This window comes from Leopardus geoffroyi, chromosome A2 (genome assembly GCF_018350155.1).
Source record: "Leopardus geoffroyi isolate Oge1 chromosome A2, O.geoffroyi_Oge1_pat1.0, whole genome shotgun sequence".
Taxonomy (NCBI): domain Eukaryota; kingdom Metazoa; phylum Chordata; class Mammalia; order Carnivora; family Felidae; genus Leopardus; species Leopardus geoffroyi.
The window spans coordinates 150,407,718-150,433,976 of record NC_059331.1 but is presented as its reverse complement, the minus strand read 5'-3'; the positions used below and the strand labels follow the sequence as shown (position 1 = coordinate 150,433,976).

At 41.6% G+C, this 26,259-nt stretch overlaps 1 protein-coding gene across 4 annotated transcripts in view; it reads left to right on the top strand.

Annotated features, from left to right (window-relative positions):
- Positions 1-1,090: 1,090 nt before the first annotated feature.
- Positions 1,091-26,259, top strand: part of SLC35B4 (solute carrier family 35 member B4) — a 37,487-nt gene continuing 12,318 nt past the window's right edge. Inside the window, exons 1-3 of one of the 4 annotated variants that reach the window (XM_045495688.1) lie at positions 1,091-1,398; positions 7,968-8,081; positions 26,008-26,110. In XM_045495688.1, coding sequence (XP_045351644.1) covers positions 1,322-1,398; positions 7,968-8,081; positions 26,008-26,110 — 294 coding nt within the window. In that variant the 5' untranslated portion in view covers positions 1,091-1,321. The remainder of the gene's footprint in view (positions 1,399-7,967; positions 8,082-26,007; positions 26,111-26,259) is intronic. The other 3 variants (XM_045495690.1, XM_045495687.1, XM_045495689.1) reach the window with 3 other exon arrangements.

Genomic DNA, 26,259 nt, shown 5'->3' with positions numbered 1-26,259 from the left:
TTTAGCGCTACCAGAAGAGGGACACATCATGGAATTTCGGAAGACTTGGGGCAGAGGAGGAAAAGCCTGCAAACAAAACTGAAAGACATAAGTCAGAGAAGTAGCAAGAGAAACAGGAGACCCATGTCTTATAAGCAGATGGACAAGAGAATGTCAAGAAGATGGGGTTTTCATTGTCAAAAGCCACTGCAACGTCAAGTAAACTAAGCCCGTGGTGTACGGCTTTGACAATTAGGAGGTTATTAGAGAGGTCTGAATGAGACTACTTTCAATAATCTCGCTTTGATCGGAGTCAAAAGCAGCAACTATGAATTTAGATTACTCTCTAAAGATATCTGATGGCAAAATGAACAACAAAAATAAGTTTGTTTGAGAACAATCACAAGCTATGAGGAAGGAGGAGACTAAAGACAGGTTGGCTAGCAGAAAGTCCCTGAACCAATGGGAGGGGTGGGATAGAGGGGTCTCCAGAGTCATCTGTTTTATGGGTGTCTGTTCTTCCAAGTGTGGTCCACAGACCAGTAGCATCAGCGTGACCTGGGAACATACTAGAAACGCAGAATCTCAGGAAACACCACAGTTCTAGGGAATCATAGTCTGCATTTAAACAAGATCCACAGGTGATGTGATTGTGGCGCCTCACAACAACCAGGTAAGATAGGCATTACCGTTCCCATCTTTAGCTAGGATGATACTCAGGCTCAAAGAAGTTGCCTGGGATAGCGGAGATGATTAGGGGCTCAGCCAAGTTTCTATTCGTAGACAAGTAAGTTCACAGGGATTTCTACTTTCACTCAATTCAGGAGAATTGTTTCAGGTGGTAACGCTTCTGACAATCAATTAATCACAGGTCTGTAGTTCTAGTGCCATCAGCTTTGAGTTTACTGTTACAGCGATGGTCGAATCCCTTCCTGAGCCTGGGAGGCCTGGCGAGAAACCACGTTGACAGCATTGGAACTTCACTTCCCAGCAAGCCCCGCGTCCTCCTACCGCGCTAGGCACGACGGGCGTCTCCTCCCGCTCTCTTCTCTGGCGGAAGAACCTTGAGGCGGGAACGTCAGCCAGGCGTAAGGGCGCGCGGCATCCTGGGATGTGTAGTCTGGCCGGGACCGGGACACCCCCTCGGATGAATGGGGCCGGAGCCGACTGCGAACTACAGCTCCTCGGCTGGCAGCGTCGGTGGTGGCCCCGGAGGAGAGCAGCGCTGCAGGGCGGTGGGGATGTTCTGTGCCGCGGCGAACGCAGCAGCCGGGCTTTTTAGGGTGGCGGTGTAAGCGGGCGCCTGCTTGTGCGCGCTCGCTCTCCTTCCCCGGCACCGGTCATGCGCCCGGCGTTCGCGGTGGGCCTGGTGTTCGCAGGCTGCTGCAGTAACGTGATCTTCCTAGAGCTCCTGGCCCGGTAAGTGACCTTAGCGGGCCGCACCCCCGCTGGCGGCGCGCGGGAGCCCGGGTAGGACGGCCAGCGGAGTCGGCTGCCCCGTGGTCCCGCGCGCTGCCCGCTCTCCCGTCCACCAGCTTCACAGCATCCCTCGGAGGGGAGCGCCCCGGGTGCCGTCCTCACGCACTGGGGACCGAAGCCTGCAGTTTTTCTCGTGACGGGTCCAAGGTCGGCAGGAAGCTCGTGGCAGAACTCAGGTTTCTTCCACCTCTTCTCGATTCCGTTAATGCCACGCATTTGACTTGGGCAAAGCTTTTTGACTTCTAAAGCAGTCTGATTTTGTACTCGCTGCAAAGAAAGTTTCTTTAATGTGGCTCCTCAACACGTTTGTTTTATTGGCTTTAGAGATGGCTGGGAGCACTCGACCCAGCATACCTCCCAGCGATGTAGTAGAGTGGATTTTTATTCAGAGAGCCCGTCCCCTTGACCGGAGAGAGGAATTCCAGCTCTAAGATTGTCAGTCTTTAAATTGAGAAGCATGCATTTGGAAGCGTAACTTTAAGAATGATTATGACACGTTCCCAAAAGGAAACCGGGTTGGCTTTATTGAGGTGGCACTCGATACTGAGTAGTGCGTAAAGTTCAGTGGATGGAAACTGTTGTTACAGAAAAGATAACAGGTAGACTAGAAAAGGCTCAGCATTAAAAAATCTCAAGTCTTGGTTCTGGGGTCTCCCTTTTCTGCCTGTAAAATAAAATAGTATTTGTGGCCATATTTCTGAATCTGGACATCTCTACTGATCATCCGAACAATCTTGTGTACCAAATAGGTCAGAAATTATAATCTCTTTTACTGAAAGTGAGACAGGTCCCAAGAAGGTAGATGGTCTTTTACTGTAAATTTAAGTGGCAGAACCAGAACTAGAATCCAGGATACCTAAACTCTAGTCGAGTACCGTCTGCAGCCCCTCTGTTATTTTTGAACTTGAGCGTCCCACAGAATTTTGGTCAGTTTCTCACGTGGAGGCTACTGGAAATGTATTTTATTTTCATGATCCCATTGATAACGTCATTCTGAAGCAATCAGTTTAACTTACGGTGTGGGTTAATTTTTGCTGTTAAAGAGCTTGAAATTTTATGCAGAAAGTGTTGATAAAGATCTGTCACTTCTTTGGGGAGTAGGTGGAGAGAGGTTTAAAAATGGAAAGAAAAAGTGTATCTGGTTGTTAGTCTTACAAACTTCAAAGTAAGATCACTTCGGAAATTGACTTAAAAATGTTAAGATGATAAAACCAGGCCAGCCATGGAAATGAAAGTCAGAGAATACTAGTGTAATAGTTGTGTTGAATATGTCGTTAAGTTAAATCCTACCAAAGGCTGTGTGACTTCAGAGTATGTAGCAACTGAAGGTCCTCTTGACTAAGTGTGAGCTCTTGGTTAAATTACTTCATCTCCTGAGTCTGTTCTTTGAACTTCAAAAGGCTGGTGGTCGCTCTGCCAGACCCACAGGGTTTTGAAGGATTGAATGAGATGCACGTGCAAAGCGCCTGAAGCACGCTGACCTTCCCCTTCTAAACTTTCAGTACAGGTAAACCTTGCTTTATGAGCTGCTCATGAAAAGCCGTGGATAAATCTAATGCTTCTGTGAATTGTAGGAGCTTCTATGTAGAACAGTCTGAATAATTTATAAACAAATCCTCCTCCTTTAACCTTTTTTATAAATCTGGCTCTTTGCAGTACAGCAGTGGGTTTTCATAAAGCTGTGAGGGGTACATTTGTTAATGTAGTGGGTGGCATACATCAGGCTGAGTAGCAGCTTTTTCCTGATTTGGTTGGGCAACTCACGACTTACTATGCCAAAGATCAATAAAATGAGAGCTGGTTGAACCAGATGGCCTTTATGGTTCTTTGTAGATTTGGCCTCCTCATCGCTTTTGACTTTATCTTGGGACATCACGGTGGAAAGCTCATAAATTTTTACAGAGCAGGAACTCTACTTCTCCTATGGCTTCCTTGGAACAATTATGTGCCCTAATAAAGAGGCAACTAGAACACTAAATACACATGGAAAGCTAGAGTGACCTGTAGGAAGAAGCACGCGTCTTTATCCATCTTCCCCAAATTGGAAAATAGATTTAGGTTTTTCTTTCTGATTTTTATATCTATAATTGGGACCTATACTAAAATAAAAAGCTCCATGCAGTGGACAGAACAGATGTGAAGTAATTAATGAATGGATGCCTTCCTCTCCCTCCTGAAAGAGCTTGGAAACAGGATGCGCCCATATCAGCTAACTAGCCAGGCAAGGTATTGCGTGCCTTACGTCGGGAGAACAATCTGAAACATTTTCTTTTTTCCATTTGATTTTACAATCAAGTGCGTAACGTTGACTCAAGTAAGGAAGTTTCCTAAATCTAGAATAAGAAATACGAAAGGCGTAGATTTCTTTCCCTTCAGAGTTGCTCATCTTTGAAGTCAAAATTTGAATTCTTGCCAAAGAGAATTCAAAGTAAGAGAAACTGCCGTTGGTGATTATAATTTCTAAGGAATAAAGTCCAAGAGAACAAGTGACTTAGGGAAAAGGATCCAAGTTTTTAATGCTAAAGTTTTAAAATGAAAAAAAAATCAATTATTCAAGTTAAAACAAATAGTTCCACTGGCAGCGGTGTGTTCCCGAAAACGCTGTTGATTTTTTTAAAAAAATTAATTATGTGAGTACATTAGGGAGATTTAAAAATCCTATGGAGATAGAGACGAAGTAGAATAGGGTTGTCAAGGGATAGGGGGAGGGTATGGGATTTCTTTTGGAATTGCCCTAAAATGGTAATGGCTGCACACTTTTAAATATACGAGAAACTGGGGCGCCTGGGTGGCTCAGTCGGTTAGGCGGCCGACTTCGGCTCAGGTCATGATCTCGCGGTCCGTGAGGGCTGTGAGTTCGAGCCCCGCGTCGGGCTCTGTGCTGACAGCTCAGAGCCTGGAGCCTGTTTCAGATTCTGTGTCTCCCTCTCTCTGACCCTCCCCTGTTCATGCTCTGTCTCTCTCTGTCTCAAAAATAAATAAATGTTAAAAAATAAATAAATAAATAAATAAAAATAAATAAATATACGAGAAACCACTGAATTGTAAACAATAATATAAGGGAGTCAGCACGCATCATTTATGTGCCATGTGGCTCTGGGAGACTTACCTGAGTCAGTGCCACGTGGCCCTCAGTGCCCTTAGCAATGAAATGGGCGTAATAATAACTACCTCTGTAAAAAAAAGATAAAATTAAAAATCATTATGCCTTTCAAAGGTCCTGTGAGGAATACACTTGTGAATCATTTTTTGAAATAAATGGTTTCTTTTTATCTTTCATACAGTACTACTGTTTTAGGTCCTATTTGCTTAAAGGGAGGCACCCTCCCCTTCAGCAACTTGAGTGAAGGCCAGATGCTGTGCCCAGAGAGTAGGGGCGCGAAGACGAATTGGACACGGGCGGTCCTCTGACCTTCTCTGTGTGGCATCAGGTGCTTACTGTTTTCAGATTCCATGTTTGGCTTCCTCAGTACATTGTCACATCCTTAAGGGCTCAGGGATCAGGTCTTCCCATTGGGAGCTCCCTAGCCCCGAATTTGACACATAATAGGTTCTCCATAATTGTCCTTTTGTCTTTTAATGTTTATTTATTTATTTTGAGAGAGAGTGGGAAAGGGGGAAGGGCAGAGGGGGAGACAGGATCAGAAGCGGGCTTTGTGATGACGGCAGAGAGCCTGAGGTAGGGCTCAGACCCACGAACCACAAGATGGTGACCTGAGCTGAAGTCGAGGGCTTAACCAACGGAGCCACCCAGGCACCCCTCCGTAATTGTTCTTTAACGGAAATGACCTAATCTGTTGGTAAAAAGGAAACAGGAGGAAGCGAGGAAGCTTGATGAGCCCCTTTTGGGCTAAGTCTTGTGTTTGGCGCTTGATATATATTCTCTCATTGGATCCTCGCTACAAACTGAAAACTGTATCACTTGCATTTTTATAGTGAGAAAAATTGGTCAAGATAAATGCCTTTTCAGAAGAGTTAACTATACTTTGATTGAAGGCCTTCAGTGTGCGAGATCCTAGGGCCTTTTTTGCCTCTGTGGCACGCTATTAAGTACTTTTCAGGGACTGGCTTGTCTACAATAAACTAGTGAGGTGAGATAGGAACTAATACTGTTCCCATTTTAAAAATAAGGAAACAAGACTTAGGGGAATAAACTTCTACTCTCACACAGTAAGTGGTAGAGACCTGGATGCTACATGTCATTGTGTGCTTTTTTTTTTTTTTTTTAATTTATCTTAGAGAGACAGAGACAGAGCCTGAGCAGGGGAGGGGCAGAGAGAGAGAGAGGGAGGCACAGAATCCAAAGCAGGCAGCAGGCTCTGAGCTGTCAGCACAGAGCCTGATGCAGGGCTTGAACTCACAAACTGTGAGATCATGACCTGAGCCGAAGTCCGACGCTTAACCAACTGAGCCACCCAGCGCCCCAGCCATTGTGTTCTTTTAACCACCATGGACTACAGTGGTTCTCAACTCTGTGAGAGCATATGAGAATTACCCGCACATCTTACGTGGGTGGGTACACACACACACCTCCCCCCACATCTTCCGCCCTCTCCCTAGACCTACACTAGTGGTTCTCAGCTCTGGCTGCCCACTAGAATCACGTGGAAAGCTTTGAAAAGTACGGGTTCCAGGGCCCTACCCCACAGCAGTCTGAGTGGACCTGGGGGATGGGGGGAAGTGGTGAGGCTTCTCAGGCACATGGGGTTTTAAAGAGCAGCCTAGCCTGAGTTGAACAAGAACCGTGCCAGGAACTATCTAGAGCTGAAGTACCTTCTCCCGTCACCCCTATGTCGGCTAATGGTTCTAATTAGCTCTTCAAGGGAGGTAGATGTCTTACGTGATTATTTATGGTTTTGTGCCGCGTTTATCCCTGTCCCTTGAACGTAAATGCTAAAAGAGATGGTTGAACATAAAGCAGTCGTTTTCAAGGACAGCTCCACAGGCAGTAGAGACTGAAGAGGAACAGTGGTTCTGTTCCAGATGGTAAGCAGAGCTCTGCACGGGAGAGGCTCATGTTGAGTTGTCCCTTTTATGCCTGAAGGGCATATTTAAGAGCTTGTCTACTTGGCACTGCAGTTTAATCTTAACACCACCAAGAGAGAATTGGGGTTGTTTTTAATAAATAGCATTATTTGTTTTTTTAATTTTTTTTTTTTTTTTTTTAACATTTACTTATTTTTGAGACAGAGAGAGACAGAGCATGAACGGGGGAGGGTCAGAGAGAGAGGGAGACACAGAATCTGAAACAGGCCCCGGGCTCTGAGCCGTCAGCACAGAGCCCGACCCAGGGCTTGAACTCACAGACTGTGAGATCATGACCCGAGCTGAAGTCGGACGCTCAACCGACTGAGCCACCCAGGCGCCCCTAAACAGCATTATTTTCAATGTGATAGTACATTTGCAATACAAGAATCCCTCTACTCGCTAGCCTCTGGTAAATAAATGTCCTTGGTCAAGATGAGAACACAGAATATGAAGCCTGAAAAATACTGGTCATATGAGAAATCTGGAAGCTTCACAGAAACAAAGACAACGGTTCGCTTTGTACTTCTTCCAGTGACTGAGCAGAACCTAATAGAAGACAGACTCAAAACCACAGGCCTTTTAAGTGACCAGTTTTCACAGAGTGTTTCAAGAAGGAGGTCAGAAGGATTTTTTTTTTTTTCTGTCTTATAAATATGTTCCTAACAGTCACTGTGGAAGATTGCTCAACCCTTGCATGGATCCCTGAAGAGGTTCGATTCAGTTTCACCATCTGTCGAGTACCTGATCTGTGTTAAGAGTTGTGGGGAACGGTAGATGATAGGAGTGTTCTTCAGTCTTTTCTTCGTTTTGCTCCTTATCTCTCCTTACTCTGGCCAGAGATGCTTTGTCTGTAGACATTTTCTTCCTGATCACCCCTCCACAGATGCATTAGATACCGGTTCATGTGCTGTATGCATATCTGTGCTTGATACTTAGAAAAAGAGTATGAATCTCTCCGCCCCAAGAACCAGTTGTCCCTTGGGGGACCTTATCTAAGGTGATGGCCCTGTCACCAAAGCGGGTGCATGTCTTCCATTAATGGTAGTCTCCGTGGTTCCTGGTCAGGAGGCTACGTGAACGTTCCCGGAGACCTCGGCGTATTTCTGTGCTGGACTTTGCTGCTCAAGCTGCCTGGGATCCTGCCTAAAGTCCTTGTGTTTCACTGAGGATCCCACATACGAGCACTTCCTCCAGCTTACCAGGAAAGTTGTATCGTGGTTCTAAGAATGAATGTATCAGAGTGCTGCTTACTCGTGGCCTGCTACAACCAGGGAAGAGTGAAATAAGAAACCTTGACCCTCTTCTCTGTGAGCTGGGTTGATGGTTGTGTGTGATCCACAGGCTGTGAAACCGGAGATAAAGCACAGTGGGTAATAGAAATCAGGCCTCCCTGTTATTCTGAACTATCAGTATAACAAGTGTTGGTGCCCTTTATCTCAGCTTTTCGTACCTTATTTACCTTTTTGTCATTTACTACACAGGAAGCATCCAGGATGTGGGAACATTGTGACATTTGCACAGTTTTTATTTATTGCCGTGGAAGGCTTCCTCTTTGAAGCTGATTTGGGAAGGAAGCGGCCAGCCATCCCAATCAGGTATGGCACATTGAAGTCTCTTTTCGCCTTTGTTTTAAAGAAGTTCAGAACTTTTCTGGTACCTAGATAAAGGAGAATGAGGCATCTGTGCATAAGATCTGTGTCAAAGGTATTAGAAGAATGATAAGGGTAATTCATTTTCTGCATTTAATATGTTGTGAAACTACAGGGAGACTATTTTTAGAATAAAACTCCTGTAGTTTCACAACATATTAAATGCAGAAAATGAATTACGATGGAGACAACACTGTGGGTGTGTGCGCGCGCGCGCGTGTAGTATATGGTTGGTTAAAGGCTTAGTGTGACCACAGATTTTTTTTTAATAGTTATGTATGCTATCCTCATGTTGGTAAAGTTATCAGATACACTAAGAGCGGTATTATTGTTCCTTTTTAAAAATGACGGGGTTTGGGGAATAAACAGAAATGGTGGTTACGCAGCCTTGTGAATACTGAACGCTACCGAATTATTCACTTCAGAATGGTTGATTTTGTGTTTCGTGAACTTCCCCTCAATTAAAAGAAAATGAAAGGTAAGCTAAGGCAAAATTGTTAATTCCAGACCTCCACCCCTTTGTCCACATTTGCATAACTGTACTCATGGGGTCAAATAGGAAACAGGACAGCTCTTCTAATAAATAGCGTGTTGGAAATTCAGCATTCTTGCTGAGATGGACTTGAGGTAAAAATGTAATGCATCCAGTTGTCAGTCTGTAGTAGAATCCTGTTACTAAATTCCTTTGACAGGGGTTTTCTGGTGTGAACGTATCAGAGGACTAGTTAAGGCTCATCCTTGTTGGTATTCTTTTGCAACATTCCTGAGTAGTCTGCTGTAGAGAATCTGGCTGAATTTTGTTACTAATATTGTACTTCTAAGTTTCCCAGTGCAATGCTAAGTATTCTTGAACACATTGTTTTCCATTGGCTTTAATATCGACATAAAACTTTCTGGTCCTGAGACCAACATTTCTATCCCAGCAGGAGCCCCAGCATTTTTGATTCCTCTGACCCTTTCCCCCTTCCTCCCACTATCTCTTTCCATTCTGGCTGCCACTAGCACAGTTCAGGAACACATTCACCCTCATCATTAGCTTTTATAAATGGTGCCCTAGCTGGCTGGCCTCTTGTCTCCCACCCCTGCATCCCTGTATTTTGATTTCCTCCCATTGTATTGTGACACCGCCCCCCACCTCCCCCAAGCACTCAGGGGTCACCAGTAGGCTCAGAGGGGAGCCTAGCTGCCTAACCTGCCTTTTGAGGCTCCCCCAGGGTCTTGCCCTAAGAGTCATACTTCCATGTGTGTCCATTGTGCTGGCTGTTTTATTTTCTATCTGAGAAGAAGCTACCATCAAAATCTTGACATCATGGGCATGTCCTTCATTGCCAGGAGCAATTTCTAGGCTGTGCTATGTAGACAGCACTGTGGAATAGTTGGAATTCACTATCCTAAAAGACCTTGATGAACTCTCTTTATCTCCAAATGGCATCCTTTCAAGATAGGACTAAGAAAATTTGGCAAGAAACCTTGTGAAGTCACCAATAGTATATTATTTAGAAACTGTGAAAATAGCTGTTCCCAGTGTTAAAAAAAATTCAACTAAGTAAATTTGAAGATCTGATTGGTTTTATTAAATGATTCATGAATCAGGCCTTATCACATCTAGCAAGTAGAGGGGAACTCCACTGAGCTGAAGAAGTGAAAGGCTTTTAAAGGCAGAGAACATTAAAGAAGAAGAAAGGAATTTATTAGCAAGATATGAATCGTTTAGGCAAGGTTGTCTCTTATGGGGAGAAGGGGTCTATCAGAAAATTCCCTAGTATTGGCCAGGAAATTCTATGTTGACCGATAAAAGGTTATATTCCGGGGGGTGGGGAGGTGTGGAGGGTTGAAATTGCAGTTGGGTTAGGAATTAGGTCTCCGTTTACTGACTTGGGTTCATAACCTAAGTGGCACCATTTTGGGCCTGCCGTTTTCTTCTAACAAATTACCGCCTTTTGATCAGTCTGTCAGTTTAGCTGAGATATGTGATAAAAATTTAAGGCGTTAGCATCACTCTCAGTTACCGCTGTAAAGTTCTTGAAGTTTTGGTTGTTCCTTTTTGTGGTATCCATAGGTCTTAACCTCTATGATATTCACAGGTCACAGCTTCATGCTCCTTAAATCGGTTATTTTCTTTGTTCCTTAGATGTTCCAGTCTTAGGGAGATCATTTGCTTGGTGGTTAGTGCCTATATGCATTTAAAGCTTTTGAAAGAATACAGTGCAGCACGGAGATTATTATCATTACTATTAGCAGGATAAATCCCAGTATATGGAGTGCACTTTAGAGCCGTGGTCCCCAAGACCCAAACCAATCAAAATCAAATAAGTCAAAGAAAGACCCTTTGGAAAGAGTCACCTTCTTAAGCCAAGCGATCTTACATAATTGAGTTTCAGTGTCCCCAGAAGTATCAGTCTAGGCATAGCTGGTGGTGTTTGCCACAGCATGGACACCTCTTTGGTCAGCCAATAGATAATTAAGAATTATTCCATTATCAGGGAGAGCTTTGGCTAGAGAGTTTAAGGCTATTTGTTGAGCTGCTATTGTTTTAACAGGTTTTTGCAGTAATTTTAAGAATTAAGGAGCCGTTCTTTATCATAGCCTCATGCATCTATCCCTAATCAGGGAAACAGGGACCTGTCAAAAGAAGTGAATTATAAATCATGAATATCTTCTGGTAGGCGCTCTTTAACTCAGCAGTGTCAATTTAGGGGAGTTGACGATGAGATTCTAATTTTGTTTGTGAAAAGTTAGGTGCGCAGGGAGATCGTTTATCCTGAAATAAAAGGTTGTTTAAATATCAGAGGTTGCCAAGTTACAAGGACATTAGGATGGCAAAAGTCTGGCAGTGAGGGGAATAGACTTTACTCACATGTGCCACAGTCTTACAAATATGACATAAAGGCTTAGTGTTACTTTTTTGACAATGCTTTCCATGTAATATACATATCAAATAAACCTAATTCATTTAGCAAGTGCTTTGAAATATTCTAAGTGAAAAGGACTTCATTTAGGAAGTTAGACAAAAATATTTTTTAAAAAGGTTTTAAAGCACTTCCCTAAATAAGATCACAGATGATTATGAAACCCAATACTTAAAAGAAGTTTTTAGTCTTACCTAAATCAGATCAAAAGCCTAAGAAAACTTTGTCCTTTTAACAGAAAGAAAACCAAATTCTTATTTAGTGCCAGCTTATAACTCCTTTTTTTAGTGTTTATTTACTTATTTTGAGAGAGAGCAGGGGAGGGGCAGAGAGAGAGGGGGAGAGACAGTCTCAAGCAGGATTCATGCTCCACACTGGCCTTGATCTCACAAACCTTGAGATCATGACCTAAGTGGAAATCAAGAGTCCAACACATACCCCAGTTGAGCCACAGAGGCACCCCCAAAACTCATTTTTTAAAATACATTTATTTTCATCTTAACCAGCTTGACCACACATGAAAATTCCTGTTTAAAGATTCTTTTTTCTGCAAACCTACAACTTTTTTCCCCCTACGTTCCAATTTTGTCCTATGTTTTTTCTTTTCTCTTTAAACAACCAGCCTCGTTTTAGGACAAAGCAACTTCCTTTCCCCTTAACAAAAACTGTATTGAAAGAAAACTTCTGCTGACTCCATTTTGACCTCAAATTCTCGCTGGGTTCTTCTCTCTAGCTTGTCTCGGCTCAGGCTGAAGATCCAGCGGGCAAAGTGTCCCCTGAAGGGAACTGAAACTGCCCCCTCAAGCAGTAAGGACCCTCCGGAACCAGCCCACCTGCACGTACTCACCCACTTTGCCCCACATTTTCTTTATATAAACCTGAGAGTATTTTCAGCACTTCGGAGATAGTCTCTCAGATGCTAGTCCCCTGTCTTCCTGCCCTTGGCATCACTGAAATAAATTCCTCGTGCCACCACCCCTCGTCTCTCTGCCTTTGGATTCCCTCAGTGGCCAGTGGCCGAACCTGGTCTGTTTGGGACCCCCAGAGCCACGCATGCACTTGTGCACGCCTGTGCCCCAGCTACATGATCTCCGTTTCTCATACCTTTTTCTCCTGAAAACACATCCTACTTTCCTGCCATACAGAAATGTTTTCCTTATTATTTTTATTTATTTTTTATTTTGATTATTTTTAGTAGCTTTAATTACATACATTGATTAGAATTGAATACATTTCAAAATTTAAAAAGCGTATGCCTTTTAAAATTTTCCAATGCAGGGGCGCCTGGGTGGCGCAGTCGGTTAAGCGTCTGACTTCAGCCAGGTCACGATCTCGCGGTCCGTGAGTTCGAGCCCCGCGTCAGGCTCTGGGCTGATGGCTCAGAGCCTGGAGCCTGTTTCCGATTCTGTGTCTCCCTCTCTCTCTGCCCCTCCCCCGTTCATGCTCTGTCTCTCTCTGTCCCAAAAATAAATAAACGTTGAAAAAAAAAAAAAATTAAAAAAAAAAAATTTTCCAATGCAGTATTAACATCCCCATATCTTTTAGTTTCTCTGCAATAAGAGGCCAAAATTAGAGAAACTTATGTTTAGTAATTAATGTTTTAGTATTTTGTCTTATTTGGAAATGATCTAGATCTTGTAAAAGTTTTTAATTCCAGTTAGTTAACATACAGCGTTACAGTAATTTTTCATGTACAGTATGGTGATTCAGCAGTTCTGTGGATCACCAGGTACTCCTCATGACCAGTGCACTCCTTAGCCCCCATCACCTACTTCACCCATCCTTCACCCCCCACCCCTCTGATAACCATCAGTTTGTTCTCTGCAGTTCAGAGTCTGCTTCTTGGTTTTTCTCTCTCCCTCCCAAAGGGAGTGAAATCATATGGTATTGGTCTTTCTCTGACTGACTTCGCTTAGCATTATACCCTCTAGTTCCACCCATGTTTTTGCAAATGGCAAGATTTCATTCTTTTTTATGGCTGAAAAGATTTTCATTCTTTTTTATTCTTTATTCATCAACTGATGGACACTTGGGCTGCTTCCATATCTTCGCTATTATAAATAATTCCGCAAACATCAGGGTGCATGTATCCCTCTGAGTTAGTGTTTTTGTATTCCTTGGGTAAATAGTTTAATTACTGGAACGTAGAATAATTCTGTGTTTAACTTTTTGAGGAACCTCCCTATTGTCTTCCACAGTGGCTGCACCAGTTTGCATTCCCACCAACTGTGCAAGAGCGTTCCTTTCTCTCCACATCTTTGCCAACACCTTTGTTTCTTGCATTGTTGACTAGCCTTTCTAACAGGTGTGAGGTGATATCTCATTGTAGTTTTGATTTCCATTTCCCTGATGATCAGTGACACTGAGCATCTTTTCATTGTCCGTTGGCCATCTGTATGTCTTCTTTGGAAAAAAATGTCTGTTCATGTCTTTTGCCTATTTTTTAATTTTTTAATTGGATTATTTGTTTTTTGCTGTTGAGTTTTACAAGTTCTTTATGTATTTTGTATACTAACCCTTTTTCAGATATGTCATTCACAAATATCTTCTCTCATTCCTTAGATTGCCTTTTAGTTTTGTTGATTGATTCCTTTGCTGTGCAGAAGCTTTTTATTTTGATGTAGTGCCAATAGTTTATTTTTGCTTTTGTTTCCCTTGCCTTGGGGAACCTGTCTAGAAAAAAGCTGCTACAGCGAGCGTCAGAGAAGTTACTGCCTGTGCTCTCATCTAGGATTTTTATGGTTTCTGATCTCACATTTAGGTCCTTGATCCATTTTGAATTTATTTTTGTGTCTGGTGTAAGAAAGTGGCCTAGTTTCATTCTTTTGCATGTTGCTGTCCAGTTCTCCCAACACCATTTGTTGAAGAGACTCTTTTTTCCATTGGATGCTCTTTCCAGCTTTGTCAAAGATTAGTCGACCATATAATTGTGGGTCCATTTCTGGATTTTCTGTTCTGTTCCACTGATCTCTGTGTCTGTTTTTGTGCCAGTATCCTACTGTTTTGATTACTATAACTTTGTAACATAATTTGAAGTCTGGAGTTGTAGTGATGCCTCCAGCTTTACTTTTCTTTTTCAAGATTGTTTTGGCTATTAGGGGTCTTTTGTGGTTCCATACAAATTTCAGGATTGTTAGTTCTAGTTTTGTGAAAAATGTTCTTCGTATTTTGATAGGGATTGCATTGAATGTGTAGATTACTTTGGGTAGTACTGATATTATAACAATATTTTTTCTTCCAGTCCATGAGCATGGAATGTCTTTTCGTTTCTTTGTGTCATTTCCAAATTTCTTTATAGTTTTTAGAATACGGGTCTTTTACTTCTCTAGTTAAGTTTATTCCTAGGTATCATATTACTGTTGCTGCAATTGTATATGGAATTGTTTTCTTAATTTTTCTTTCTGCTGCTTCATTGTTGTTGTATAGAAATGCAGTAGATTTCTATAGATTGATTTTGTATCCTCAGACTTTACAGAATTCATGTATTAGTTCCAGCAATGTTTTGATGGAGTCTTTTAGGGTTTTGTGTATAGAATATCATGTCATCTATGAATAGTGAACATTTTACTTCTTCCTTATCCCTTTGGATGCTTTTTTTCTTTTTGTTGTCTAATTGCTGTGGCTAGGACTTCCAATACTAAGTTGAATAAAAGGAGTAGGATGGATATCCTTATCTTGTTCCTGATCTTAGGGGAAAAGTTCTCAGTTTTTTTTCCTAATTAATGATGGTTGTAGCTGTGGGCTTTTCATATATGACCTTTGTTATGTTGAGGTGTGTTCCCTCTACACCTACTTTGTTGAGAGTTTTTATCATGAATAGATGTTGTACTTTGTCAAATGCTTTTTCTGCATCTATTGAAATGATTGTATGGTTCTCATCCTTTCTCTTATTGATGTGATGTATCATGTTGATTGATTTGTGAATATTGAACTACCCTTGCAAACCAAGAATGAATCTTACTTGATCCTGGTGAATGATTTTTTTTTAATGTATTGTTGGACTCAGTTTGCTAGTATTTTTGTTGAGGATTTTTGCATCTGTGTTCATTAGAGATGTTGGCCTATAGTTCATTGTCTCTCTCTCTCTCTCTGTCTTTTTTCTTTTTTGTGTGTGTGGTGTCTTTATCTGGTTTTGGTATCAGGGTAATGCTGGCCTCATAGAATGAATTTGGAATTTTCCTTCCCTTCTTTTTTTTTTTTTTTGGAACAGTTTGAGAAGAATATGTATTAACTCTTCTTTAAATGTTTGGGGGGCGCCTGGGTGGTGCAGTCGGTTAAGCGTCCGACTTCAGCCAGGTCACGATCTCGCGGTCCGTGAGTTCGAGCCCCGCGTCGGGCTCTGGGCTGATGGCTCAGAGCCTGGAGCCTGTTTCCGATTCTGTGTCTCCCTCTCTCTCTGCCCTCCCCCGTTCATGTTCTGTCTCTCTCTGTCCCCAAAAAAATAAATAAACGTTGAAAAAATAAATTAAAAAAAAAAAATAAATAAATGTTTGGTAGAATTCACCTGTAAAGCCGTCTGGTCCTGGACTTTTGTTTATTGGGAGATTTTTTTATTACGGATTCAGTTTCTTGTATTAGTCTGTTCCGGTTTTCTATTTCTTCCTGTTTCAGTTTTGGTAACTTACAAGTGTCTAGGTATTCATTTTTTCCTAGGTTGTCCAATTTGTTGGCATATAGTTTTTAATAATAATGTCTTACAATTGTTTATATTTCTGTCATGTTGGTTGTTATTTTTTCTCTCTCATATGTGATTTGATTTATTTGGTTCCTTTCTTTTTCTGATAAGTCTAGCTAGAGGTTTATCAGTTTTATTAATTGTTTCAAAGAACCAGCTCCTAGTTTCATTGATTTATTTTATATATATACATAAATATGTATGTATATATATATGTATATATATGCATGTACACACACAATACATATATACATATATAAATATGGTTTCTATATCATTTATTTCTGCTGTAATATTTATTATTTTCATTCTTCCTGCTGGCTTTAGGCTTCATTTGTTCTTTTTCTAGCTCCTTTAGATGTAAGGGTAGGTTGTTTACTTGAGATTTTTCTTGCTTCTTGAGGTAGGCCTGTACTGCAATAAACTTTCTTCTTAGGGTACCTGGGTGGCTCAGTTGGTTAAGCGTCTGACTCTTGATTTCAGCTCAGGTTGTGATCTCATGGTTTGTGAGATTGAGCCCTGCATGGGGGCTCTGTGCTGTCAGCACAGAGCCTGCTTGGAATTCTTTTTTGCTCTCTCTCTCTGCCCCTCCCCTGAGCTTGCTCACTCACTCTCTGTCTTAAAAATAAACTTAAAAAAAAAAAAAAAACAAAAAAACCTTCCTTCTTAGAACTGCTTTGCTACATCCCAAAGGTTTTATTTATTTTTTTACGTTTTCTTTTAAGGTTTATTTTTGAGAGAGCTTGCACACGTGCACGTTTGGGGGAGGGGCAGAGAGAAGGAAACACAGATTCTGAAGCAGGCTCCAAGCTCTGAGCGGTCAGTGTAGAGCCTGATGTGGGGCTCAAACTTACGAACTGCCAGATCATGACCTGAACCGAAGTCAGCCACTTACCTAAATGAGCCACTTCAGGAGCCCTATCCCAAAGGTTTTAAGCCATTGTGTTTTCATTTTAACTTGTTTTTGTGTACTTTAAAATTTTCCTCTTTTATTTCCTGATTGACCCATTCACTGCTTAGTACCATGTTATTTAACCCCCATGAATTTGTGATCTTTCCAGGTTTTTTCTTGTGGTTAACTTCTAGTATCATAGCCTTGTGGTCAGAAAAGATGCACGGTATGACTTCAGTCTTTTTGAATTTGTTGAGGCTTATTATTGTGGCTTAATATGTGATCTATTCTGGAGAATGTTCCATGTGTACTTGAAAAGAATGTATTTTGCTGTTTTAGGTTGGAATGTTCTGGATATGTCTGCTAAATCCATCTGTTCCAGTGTGTCATTGAAAGCCATTGTTTCCTTGTTTGGTTTTCTGTTTAGATGACTTATTCATATAAGTGGGTATTGAAATCACCTACTATTATTGTGTTATTATCAATTAGTTCTTTTATGTTTGTTATTAACTGTTTTATATATTTGGGTGCCTCCATGTTGGGTGCATAAATATTTACAATTGTTAGATCTTGTCGGATTGTCATTATTATTATTATTACTTCATGTTCTTCTTTGTCTCTTGTTATAGTCTTTACTTTTTACAGTCTTTGTTTTCAAGGTTTAGTTTGTCCAACATAAGTGTTACTACTCCAGCTTTCTTTTGACCTCTATTTTCATAACAAATGTTTCTCTATCCCCTCACTTTTGATGTGTGGATGTCTTTAGGCCTAAAATGAGTCTTTTGTAGGTAGCATATAGAGGGGTCTTTTTTTTTTTTTTATTCATTCTGTCACCCTGTGTCTTTTGATTGAAGCATTTAGTCCATTCACATTCAAAGTAATTATGATAGATATGTATTTATTGCCATTTTATTACCTGTTTTCTTGTTTTGTTTGAGAAACTCTTTCTCTCTCTATTCTGAGTGATAGCCTTACTGGATAGAGTATTCTTGGTTGCATATTTTTCCCATTCAGAAGTTTAAATATATCATGCCACTCCTTTGTGCCTTGGAAAGTTTCTGCTGAAAAATCCCAATAGCCTTATGGAGTTTCCCTTATATGTAACTCTCTTCTTTTGTTTTGCTGATTTTATTTTATTTTATTTGCTGCTTTAAAATTTTTTCTTTATTAGTGTTTTGCCATTTTAATATAATATGTGTTGGTCTGGATCTCCCTTTGTTGATTTTGTTAGGGGTTTTCTGTGCCTCCTGGATCTGGATATGTTTCCTTCCTCAGATTAGAGAACTTTTCAGATATTATCTCTGAAAATAAATTTTCTACCCCTTTTTTCTTTCTTCTTCTTGTGGGAATCCTATAATGCAAATGCATTTATGTTTAATGGAGTCACTGAGTTCCCTAAGTCTGTTCTCGTTTCGCATAATTTTTGTTGTTGTTCAGCATGGTTACTTTCCATTACTCTATCTGAAAGTCTAGAGAGTATTTTTATGATCATTGCTTTAAACTCTTTGTCAAGCCATATTACTTACCTATGTTTCACTTAGATCTCTGTCCATAGCCTTGTCCTGTCATTTGGGACAGATGCCTCTGTCTTTTCATTTTGTCTAAGTCTCTGTGCCTATTTCTCTGTATTAGGAAAGTCCGCTATGTCTCTTGATCTTGAGGGTATTGGCCTGCTGAAGAAGAGGTCGTGCAGTGCCCTACAGCATAGTGTCCCCTGTTACCCAGGGCCTGCTGCTTCAGGGAGTTTCTCCGATGCGTGCTGCTCGTGCTTCGCTGTTGTGTTCTGACTGCTTTATCCTTCAGACCTCTGCAGAGCCTTTCTTTGCCTGTTGTGGGCAGTGTTTAGTCTCTGGCCTGAATGTGGTGTGCTTTAACTAGTGCTGCGGTCTGCTTGTGAAATGAGCCACTGCCGCTGGAACCAAGGCCCTGCCAAACTTCCAGGTCAGAAGATAGGTGCTGTGGGCCCGGGTTTGGGCTGGTCTTCTGGGGGCCCGCCTTGCTGGGTCTGAGGCAAGCATGACTGGGAGGGGCAGTTCCAGCCTTGTCAGCAGGTTAGGTGGCCAGTGTCTGCTGGGCTGGTTCTTGGACATGGTTCTGTGTTTATGCTGAGGGACAGGGGAGGGAAAGCCTCCTGCCAGTTCCTTTGTACCCCCAGAGGGGTCTCTGTTAGCTGCCTCTCTGGGACAGTCTCAGAGGAGCAACTAACCTCAGCACTGTGTGCCCCAGGCACTCTTCAAATCACTGTATGTCCTCAGGCTGTTTACCCTGCCTTGGGTCTGAGAGCAGGCCCAGTGCCTTCGGGCTCTGTCGGAGCCAAGCCTGCTGACCTTTAGAACTCCAGGCTTTAAGCCTGGTTGCGAGAACTCATGAAATTCAGCCCCTCTCACTGTCCGGGCCAATTGCTGTGGGGATTCGTTTTCCCCATGCTCTCCCCATGTAATTGTAAAGACAGGTCTGTTTTAATTAAGCCATCAACCTTAAACTAGCTTTTATCTCGAATATTTTTTTTCAGGCCATGTGAACTTGTAATATGTTTGGGTTAGTCTGTTCCCACGTGTTACTCTATCTCTTGTCCTTCTCCGTGACCACAGCTCCTTCCCCACCGTAGTGGCCTGGATTCATGTCTCTCCCAAACCTTATATCCGCACTTCCTACCTTCTTTGATGTGGCTCTTCTCTACCTTTAGTTGTGGACTTCGTCTGCTAGTCTTCAGGTCGATTTCTGGGTATTTAGGGTGATTTGATAGTTTTCTAGTATGAGGAGAGCCTAGGATCTTCCTGGCGGGGTTTTGGAGTGATGGTGGGGCTCAGAGCTGATGGCCAAGAAAGAATTCTTGAAGACAGCTTCTGTGCAAAAAGGTGATTTTATTAAATAAAGCATGGGACAGGACCCCTGGGCAGAAAGAGTTGCACTGGGGTTATGTACTGTGGAGTTAGGAGAGATTAAGTCAAGAGGAGGTTTTTTAAAGGGATATTCCATATGCTAAAGATAATTACTGGAGGCCTAGCTATTATCAAGCTAAGGTGGTTTTTCCCTCTAGGAAAGCATTATCATGAAGACCGGAGGGAGTTCATGCAGGTTAGGCTATTGATAAGATTGCCTTTTTCTTGTAATTTACTAAGATATTTGTAAACTGATGGAGACTGTCAGTTTAACCATTTGTTTTCTGTCCTTTGTTCTTGGGCAGCACGGAGTGCCTGAGGAATATAAAACATATCCCACCTAGGGGTGGGGGTAGGGGGAGATAGTTTGTAGGGTGTCCGCTTGCCTTATGCTCCTTCATCACTTCTACTTCCAGAAATGATCTAGATTTTTAATGATTTTAGCTTAACTCATCATTTAACCTAACTCAGCAAAACTTTAAGGTTTAGCTTACCAAAAAAAAAAAAAAAAAGGGAAAACTCTATAAGTAGACATAAATATCATAGAAAAGCTCATTTATAAACTTTTATGTTGTTTAATTCACTTGTCTTTAATAACTGCTTATTTTTAAGTAAGCTGTATGCCCAGTGTGGGGTTTGAACTTGACCCTGAGATCAGTTGCATGTTCTACCAACTGAGTGAGTCAGGTGCCCTGGTAACTATTTTTAGATTACCTGTAAAAGCTGTATTAAACATGAGACAAAGTCAGCCATTATCCTAAGCTATTAATTTTTGTTGACAGATCTTATAAGAGACAACATGAACTTACTTGGCTAGTAAACTCAAGGAGAATACGTTTTATGTGTAGTGTTTTAACTGTAAAGACATATCTGTTTTAATTAAGCCATCAACCTTAAACTAGCTTTTATCTCGAATATTTCTTTTCAGACCATGTGAACTTGTAATATGTTTGGATTAGTGTCTGAGAATTTTAGAATGCCCAATCCTTACAAGTGCTTGCCCTCAAACCAACTGAACAGAGCTCTTACAAATTAATTTTAGCAATACCATCTAGAAGTAGAAAATAGCACAGAATTACAGCATGTAAATACAGGTACACGTGAACATATAGACAGAGAGCCCTTATAGCTTCAGGTTTTAAAGTATTGCTGTGAAATAGGTACGGAATTTACTGATTCTAAAAGTTAGATCCAAGATGTTTTTCTGGTAGGTGGGATAAGGTTATCAGTCTAGATAGCTAAAGATTTTTCTAGTATTTATGAAGACACCTAAGATTTGTATTTCTCTTTGGCAAGTCGAGTTCCAAATAACCTCTCCTCCTTTTGTTTTTTCCTTTTTTCTTTTTAAAAAATTTTTTAAGAATTTTTTTTTTTTTTATTTTTGAGAGAGAGAGACAGACAGACAATGAGAGTTGGGGAGGGGCAGAGAGGGAGACACAGAATCTGATGCCGGCTCCAGGCTCTGAGCTTTCAGCACAGAGCCTGTCACTGAGCTCCAACTCACTAACCGCTAGATCATGACCTGAGCTGAAGCTTAACTGTATGAGCCATCCAGGTGCCCCACCTGAAATTTGCATTTAAAAATTTTTTTTTTAATGTTTGTTTATTTTTGAGAGAGACACACACACAGAGTGTAAGTGGGGGAGGGCCAGAGAGAGAGGGAGACCGAGAATCCAGAGCAGGCCACAGGCTCAGAGCACGATGCAGGGCTTGAACTCAAAAACCGTGAGATCATGACCTAAGCGGAAAGTTGGACGCTTAACTGCTTAACTGCTTAACCGGCTGAGCCACCCTGGCGCTTCTGAAATTTGCATCTTAAAGGGATGGAGCAGATAGAATTTACTAGAGAAGACCTTGGAGAACATTGGACATTTACATCTTAAAGGCACTGAGAAAGAATAAAAGCTTCTCTTACTAGGATTTTTGTTCCCTTAAAGTCGGAAGTTTTACACTTACAAGACTTTTGAGATAGGGTAGGTTTGGGGATTGGCAAAAGGGATTGGTAGTCTTTGAATAGTCTTGCACCACAGCTCTGGTCTTGTAAAGACTAGATTTCTAAAACAAGAACAGCTATTAATTCCTCAAAGAATTGGATTGTCCCCTAAATGATATCAAAGTACTGACACACCCATCTAGCTATAAGAGTATCTTCTTTGGGCGGCTGGGTGGCTCGGTTGGTTAAGGTGGGTTAAGCGTCTGACTCTTGGTTTTGACTCAGGTCATGGTCTCACGGTTTGTTAGTTCAAGCCCCATCTGGGGCTCTGTACTGACAGCATGGAGCCTGCTTGGGATTCTCTCTCTCCCTCTCTCTCTCTCTCCCTCCCCTGCTCGCTCTCTCCGTCTCTCTCAAAATAAATAAACTTAAAAAAAAAAAGAATGTCTTCTTTCAGGGTGCCTGGCTTGCTCAGTTGATAGAGCTTGTGACTCTTGATCACAGGGTTGTGAGTTTCAGCTCCTGGGTATAGAGATTACTTTTAAAAAGTCTTTTAAAAAAATGAGAATGTCTTCTTTGTCTCCAGGTTCATAATAGCTTGGGGGAGAAGGCCTTGACACAAAAATTGCTGTCAGGCTCTGAATATCAGCAACCAATTCTTGATTATAAAGTTATTAAATCCTTTCAAATACTTTGTCAGGGCAAACAGTAAATAATTCTGGGAGGATTAAACAATGGACCGAAGAGGGGTCCTCAGAAAGGGTATAAAAGATACTGTCTTGGGAGAATCTAGAGTCACTCTCAACAATAGCCCAGGAAACAATCAACTGCCTGCATGCCCCAGGCAGGCAGAAAGCCAGTCAAGTTCTTAGGATATAAAAGGAGACAAGCAGGGAAATATCTGTTTCCATGAGAGAAAGGATCAGTAACCATTGGAACTGGATTTGGAAAGGAAGAGACAATGCAGATTTCTATTTTCCTCTCTCAGCTGGGCTCAGGTAATATATTTACAAAAACTCTTGAGGATCCTTCCTAGGTTTAAGAAATTACTCAACTAAAGGGGGTCCTGGGTGGCTCAGTTGGTTAAGCGTCCGACTTTGGCTCAGGTTATGATCCTGCAGCTCACGAGTTCAAGCCCTGCGTCAGGCTCTGTGCTGACAGCTCAGAGCCTGGAACATGCTTCAGATATTCTCTCTCTCTCTCTCTCTCTCTCTCTCTCTCTCTCTCTCTCTTCCTCTCTCTCTCTCTGTCTCTGTCTCTCGTTGTGCCCCTCCTCTGCTTGCATTCTCTGTCTCTCTCTGTCTCTCTCAAAGATAAATAAACGTTAAAAAAATTATTCAAATATGGACTTTAGTTTGACCTTTGACCACGGAGTGAAAGATATCTGAAGAGTATCACCTATAGCCTCAATTAGTCTTATTCTGCAAGTGACTGCTTAATAGTCTCTTTAGAGTAAAAGGCAGTTCACCCTGGTTGACCAGGATGAGTACTCAAAGGATAGAGGGGAACAGGAGGGTTACACTGGCCTTACAGTCTTAAGTACCTTTTCTCATTTTCATGAGCTTTTTACACTGAATCTTTTTAATAAAACTTTGGGAATTTTGAAACGTTTTGGAGGCTTCTGCTTGCCATGTAAGATAGGTATCCCGTTGTGTCTAATTTGGGAATCCTTTCTTTCAAATGCACTTCTTAAATGGCCTTACCTAACTGGAACATTCTCCATCCTGGCCATTGTAATTCTAGGTTCTTTTTAGTATCGCTATTTCTGTTGCTGTTCACAGCTTCTGGCACCATAGTTTTTAGACCTAAAATAGGCAGCCTTGCCAGAAGGTGGTGGGCTTGACTCTGTTGAATTTAAGGATCTCCAGGCTAAGGCTTTGTTTACACAAAACGGCCAACAAAGACGTGTCCCTTAACACACCAGGAGTCAGCAAAAGATGTTACTCTGCACTGGCCAAGAAAAGACCAGGGACAAAACTGACAATTGCCCACGTTGACCAAACCGGCAGACTCCCTTCAGGGAGACTGCGCACTGGAAAGGGGTAAAGGACTAAAACTCCAAACTCTGGTAAATGGGGGGCGTGGACTGGAACTGGGGAAGGGATTACAATGTGGTACTGCAGACCGAACCAAGAGCTAAGGACCAGTGCTGTTAGATCCTCCTGTCCCTCTAGACCTGTTAACTCTGGCCTGGGAAGCTAATTAGATTGGTAGCTCAAATGCAGAAAGAGCAGAGCTGAAACCAGGAGGGACTTACCACTGGCTCTTGGAAATGGCCAGAAAGAGAAAACTCAGAAGAGTTCTCAGGGCGCCATGCCTGTGTTTCTGCCTGTCCCTGAACACCATCAGAAGTTCCCTTTGGATCCTGACGTTGCTACCAAATGTGTTTAGAAAAAAAATTTAACCAAGTGAATTTGAAGATTTAATAGGCTTTCTTAAACTCTTCATGAATGGGCAGCATTCTATCCAGCAAGTAGAGGGGAGCTCCACCAAGTAAACAAGAAAATGGTTTTTAAGGGCAGAGAGAAGGCATTTATTTAAAAAAAAAAAATGTTTATTTGTTTATTTTGAGAGAGAGAGAGAGAGTGGAAGAGGCCTTAGTTGTCAGTACAGAGCCCTCTAGGGGACTCAATCTCCTGAGTGAACCATGAGGTCATGACCTGAGCCCAGATCAAGAGTCAGATGCTTAACCAACTGAGCCACCCAGGTGCCCTCAGAGAGAAGGCATTTTAAAAAAAGAAAGGAGGTATGCTTGGGTGGCTCAGTCAGTTAAGCATCGGACTCTTGGTTTCAGCTTAGGTCATGATCTCATGGCTCGTGAATTCAAGCCCAGTGTAGGGCTCTGTGCTGACAGTGTGGAGCCTGCTTGGGATACTCTCTTTCTACCTCTCTCTGCACCCCACCTCCCACTTATGCACTCTTTCTCTCTCAAAATAAACTTAAAAAAATTAAAATTAAAAAAGAACGGAATTTATTAGCAAGATGTGTGCTGTTTAGGCAAGGTTGCCTCCTAAGGGGAGTAGAAGGGGTCTATCAGTAAACTCCCTAGTATTGACCAGGAAACTCTACATTGACTGGTTCAGGGTTACATTCTTGGGGGATTGAAACTGCAGTTGGGTTAGGAATTAAGTCTTGGTTTACTGACTTGGGTCCTTAACCTGTGTGGCACCATTTGGGGCCTGTGGTTTTCTTTTGATAACCAGTAATTTTGAGTGTGTATAATGCTGTGTCCTGCGTTCATTGTGAAACTGGTCAAACTCTCCAGACTGTGTTAGCTTAGCCCTGGCATAGCTGCTTGTTAGGGCATTCAGCTCCACGTCTAACCAGCAGGATCAAGTAGATTCTTATCAAGGAAGATCCCTGGAGTCACGGTGCTGTGGTCCTTCACCTGTGCAAAGACGAGAAAGGTGGGGGGGGGGGGGGGTCTGTGCTCAAGGACTTTGAACATGTCCTGAAGGATGTGGAACCACTTGCTTTCCTTTGCCATGCATTCTTTAGTCATTTATTTTAAATATTATTTTTTTCTCCTTTTGAATGTATGAAGTTGAATCATATGAAATTGCTGCTTTTCAGCCCTTTTGACCTACCAAAAAAATGGCAGCTTCATATGGCTTCACCTGACAGGGATGAAAGGCATTTGAAGTATTTTCTAGATAAAAATGGGACATACAAGAGCAAAGTTACTTATTTCATAATTGTTTGTATTTGTCCCTTTATCTTTCTAAGTGATTAGGGTTACTGATTTTTTTTTTTTTTTTTTTTTAGCTTTTGCTTTTATTATTATTTAAAGACCTATAAACTGTCAAAAACAGGGACTGTGATTTTAAATACAGATCTATGCCAAATAATGTCCTCATTAATTCAGAGGCTACTGGTTCGGAATGTGAGATAATCTTAACAGTCATCCTTAATTTAGCAAATCTTTACTTTAGAAAAGAGTAGTGAAAATTAATAGGAGAAACAACTGTGTAGAATAGTTGAGAGAATTGACCATTCCATACAAAGAACTGATAATGATAATTGTCCATTCACTTAAAAAAATCTGTTGATGTCTATCAGATAACATTTTTTAAAATGTTTATTTACTTTGAGAGAAAGAGTGCGTGCACTCAAGCAGAGGAAGGGCAGAGAGAGAGGGAGAGAGAATCCCAAGCAACCTCGTGCTGTCAGCCCAGAGCCTGACGCGGGGCTCGAACCTACGAACTGTGAGATCGTGATGTGAGCCAAAATCGACAGTTGGACGCCTAGCCAACTAAGTGACCCAGGCGCCCCATCAGATAACATTTTTTGAATACTAGTTTTAAATTGCTTGAAAAATACTTAGAGAGTGTCCTTGAAAAAGATTAAAATAGTATTCCTTGAAACATACTCTGTAATTCAGACTTTTTCCATCTTAGTCTAGCTTTGTGATGTATTTTTATATGTACTTAGTATTGACTTCACATTATAATAGTGATACAGTCTCTTAACATGGAGGAACTAAAACAAAATAACCTTTCTAACCACAAAGATTGATTTCCTTCTACACTTGATTTTCTTGAAGTAGATTTTGTGTGATGTGCTGTGATGTCTGCATTTCAGGTACTATGCTGTGATGGTCACCATGTTCTTCACTGTCAGCGTGGTGAACAACTATGCCCTGAATCTCAACATCGCCATGCCCCTGCATATGATATTTAGATCTGTAAGTGCTGCCGGCTCCCATGGGTATGTTCTTTCAGAAGATGAAGCCAAGAGGGTAGATTGAACACTTGGCAAAAGTAGAAAAGTCTTGTAGTAAGTAAAGTCTAGGGTATAAGAATAGATGTCCTGGATGAGTGAGCATAGGCTGGC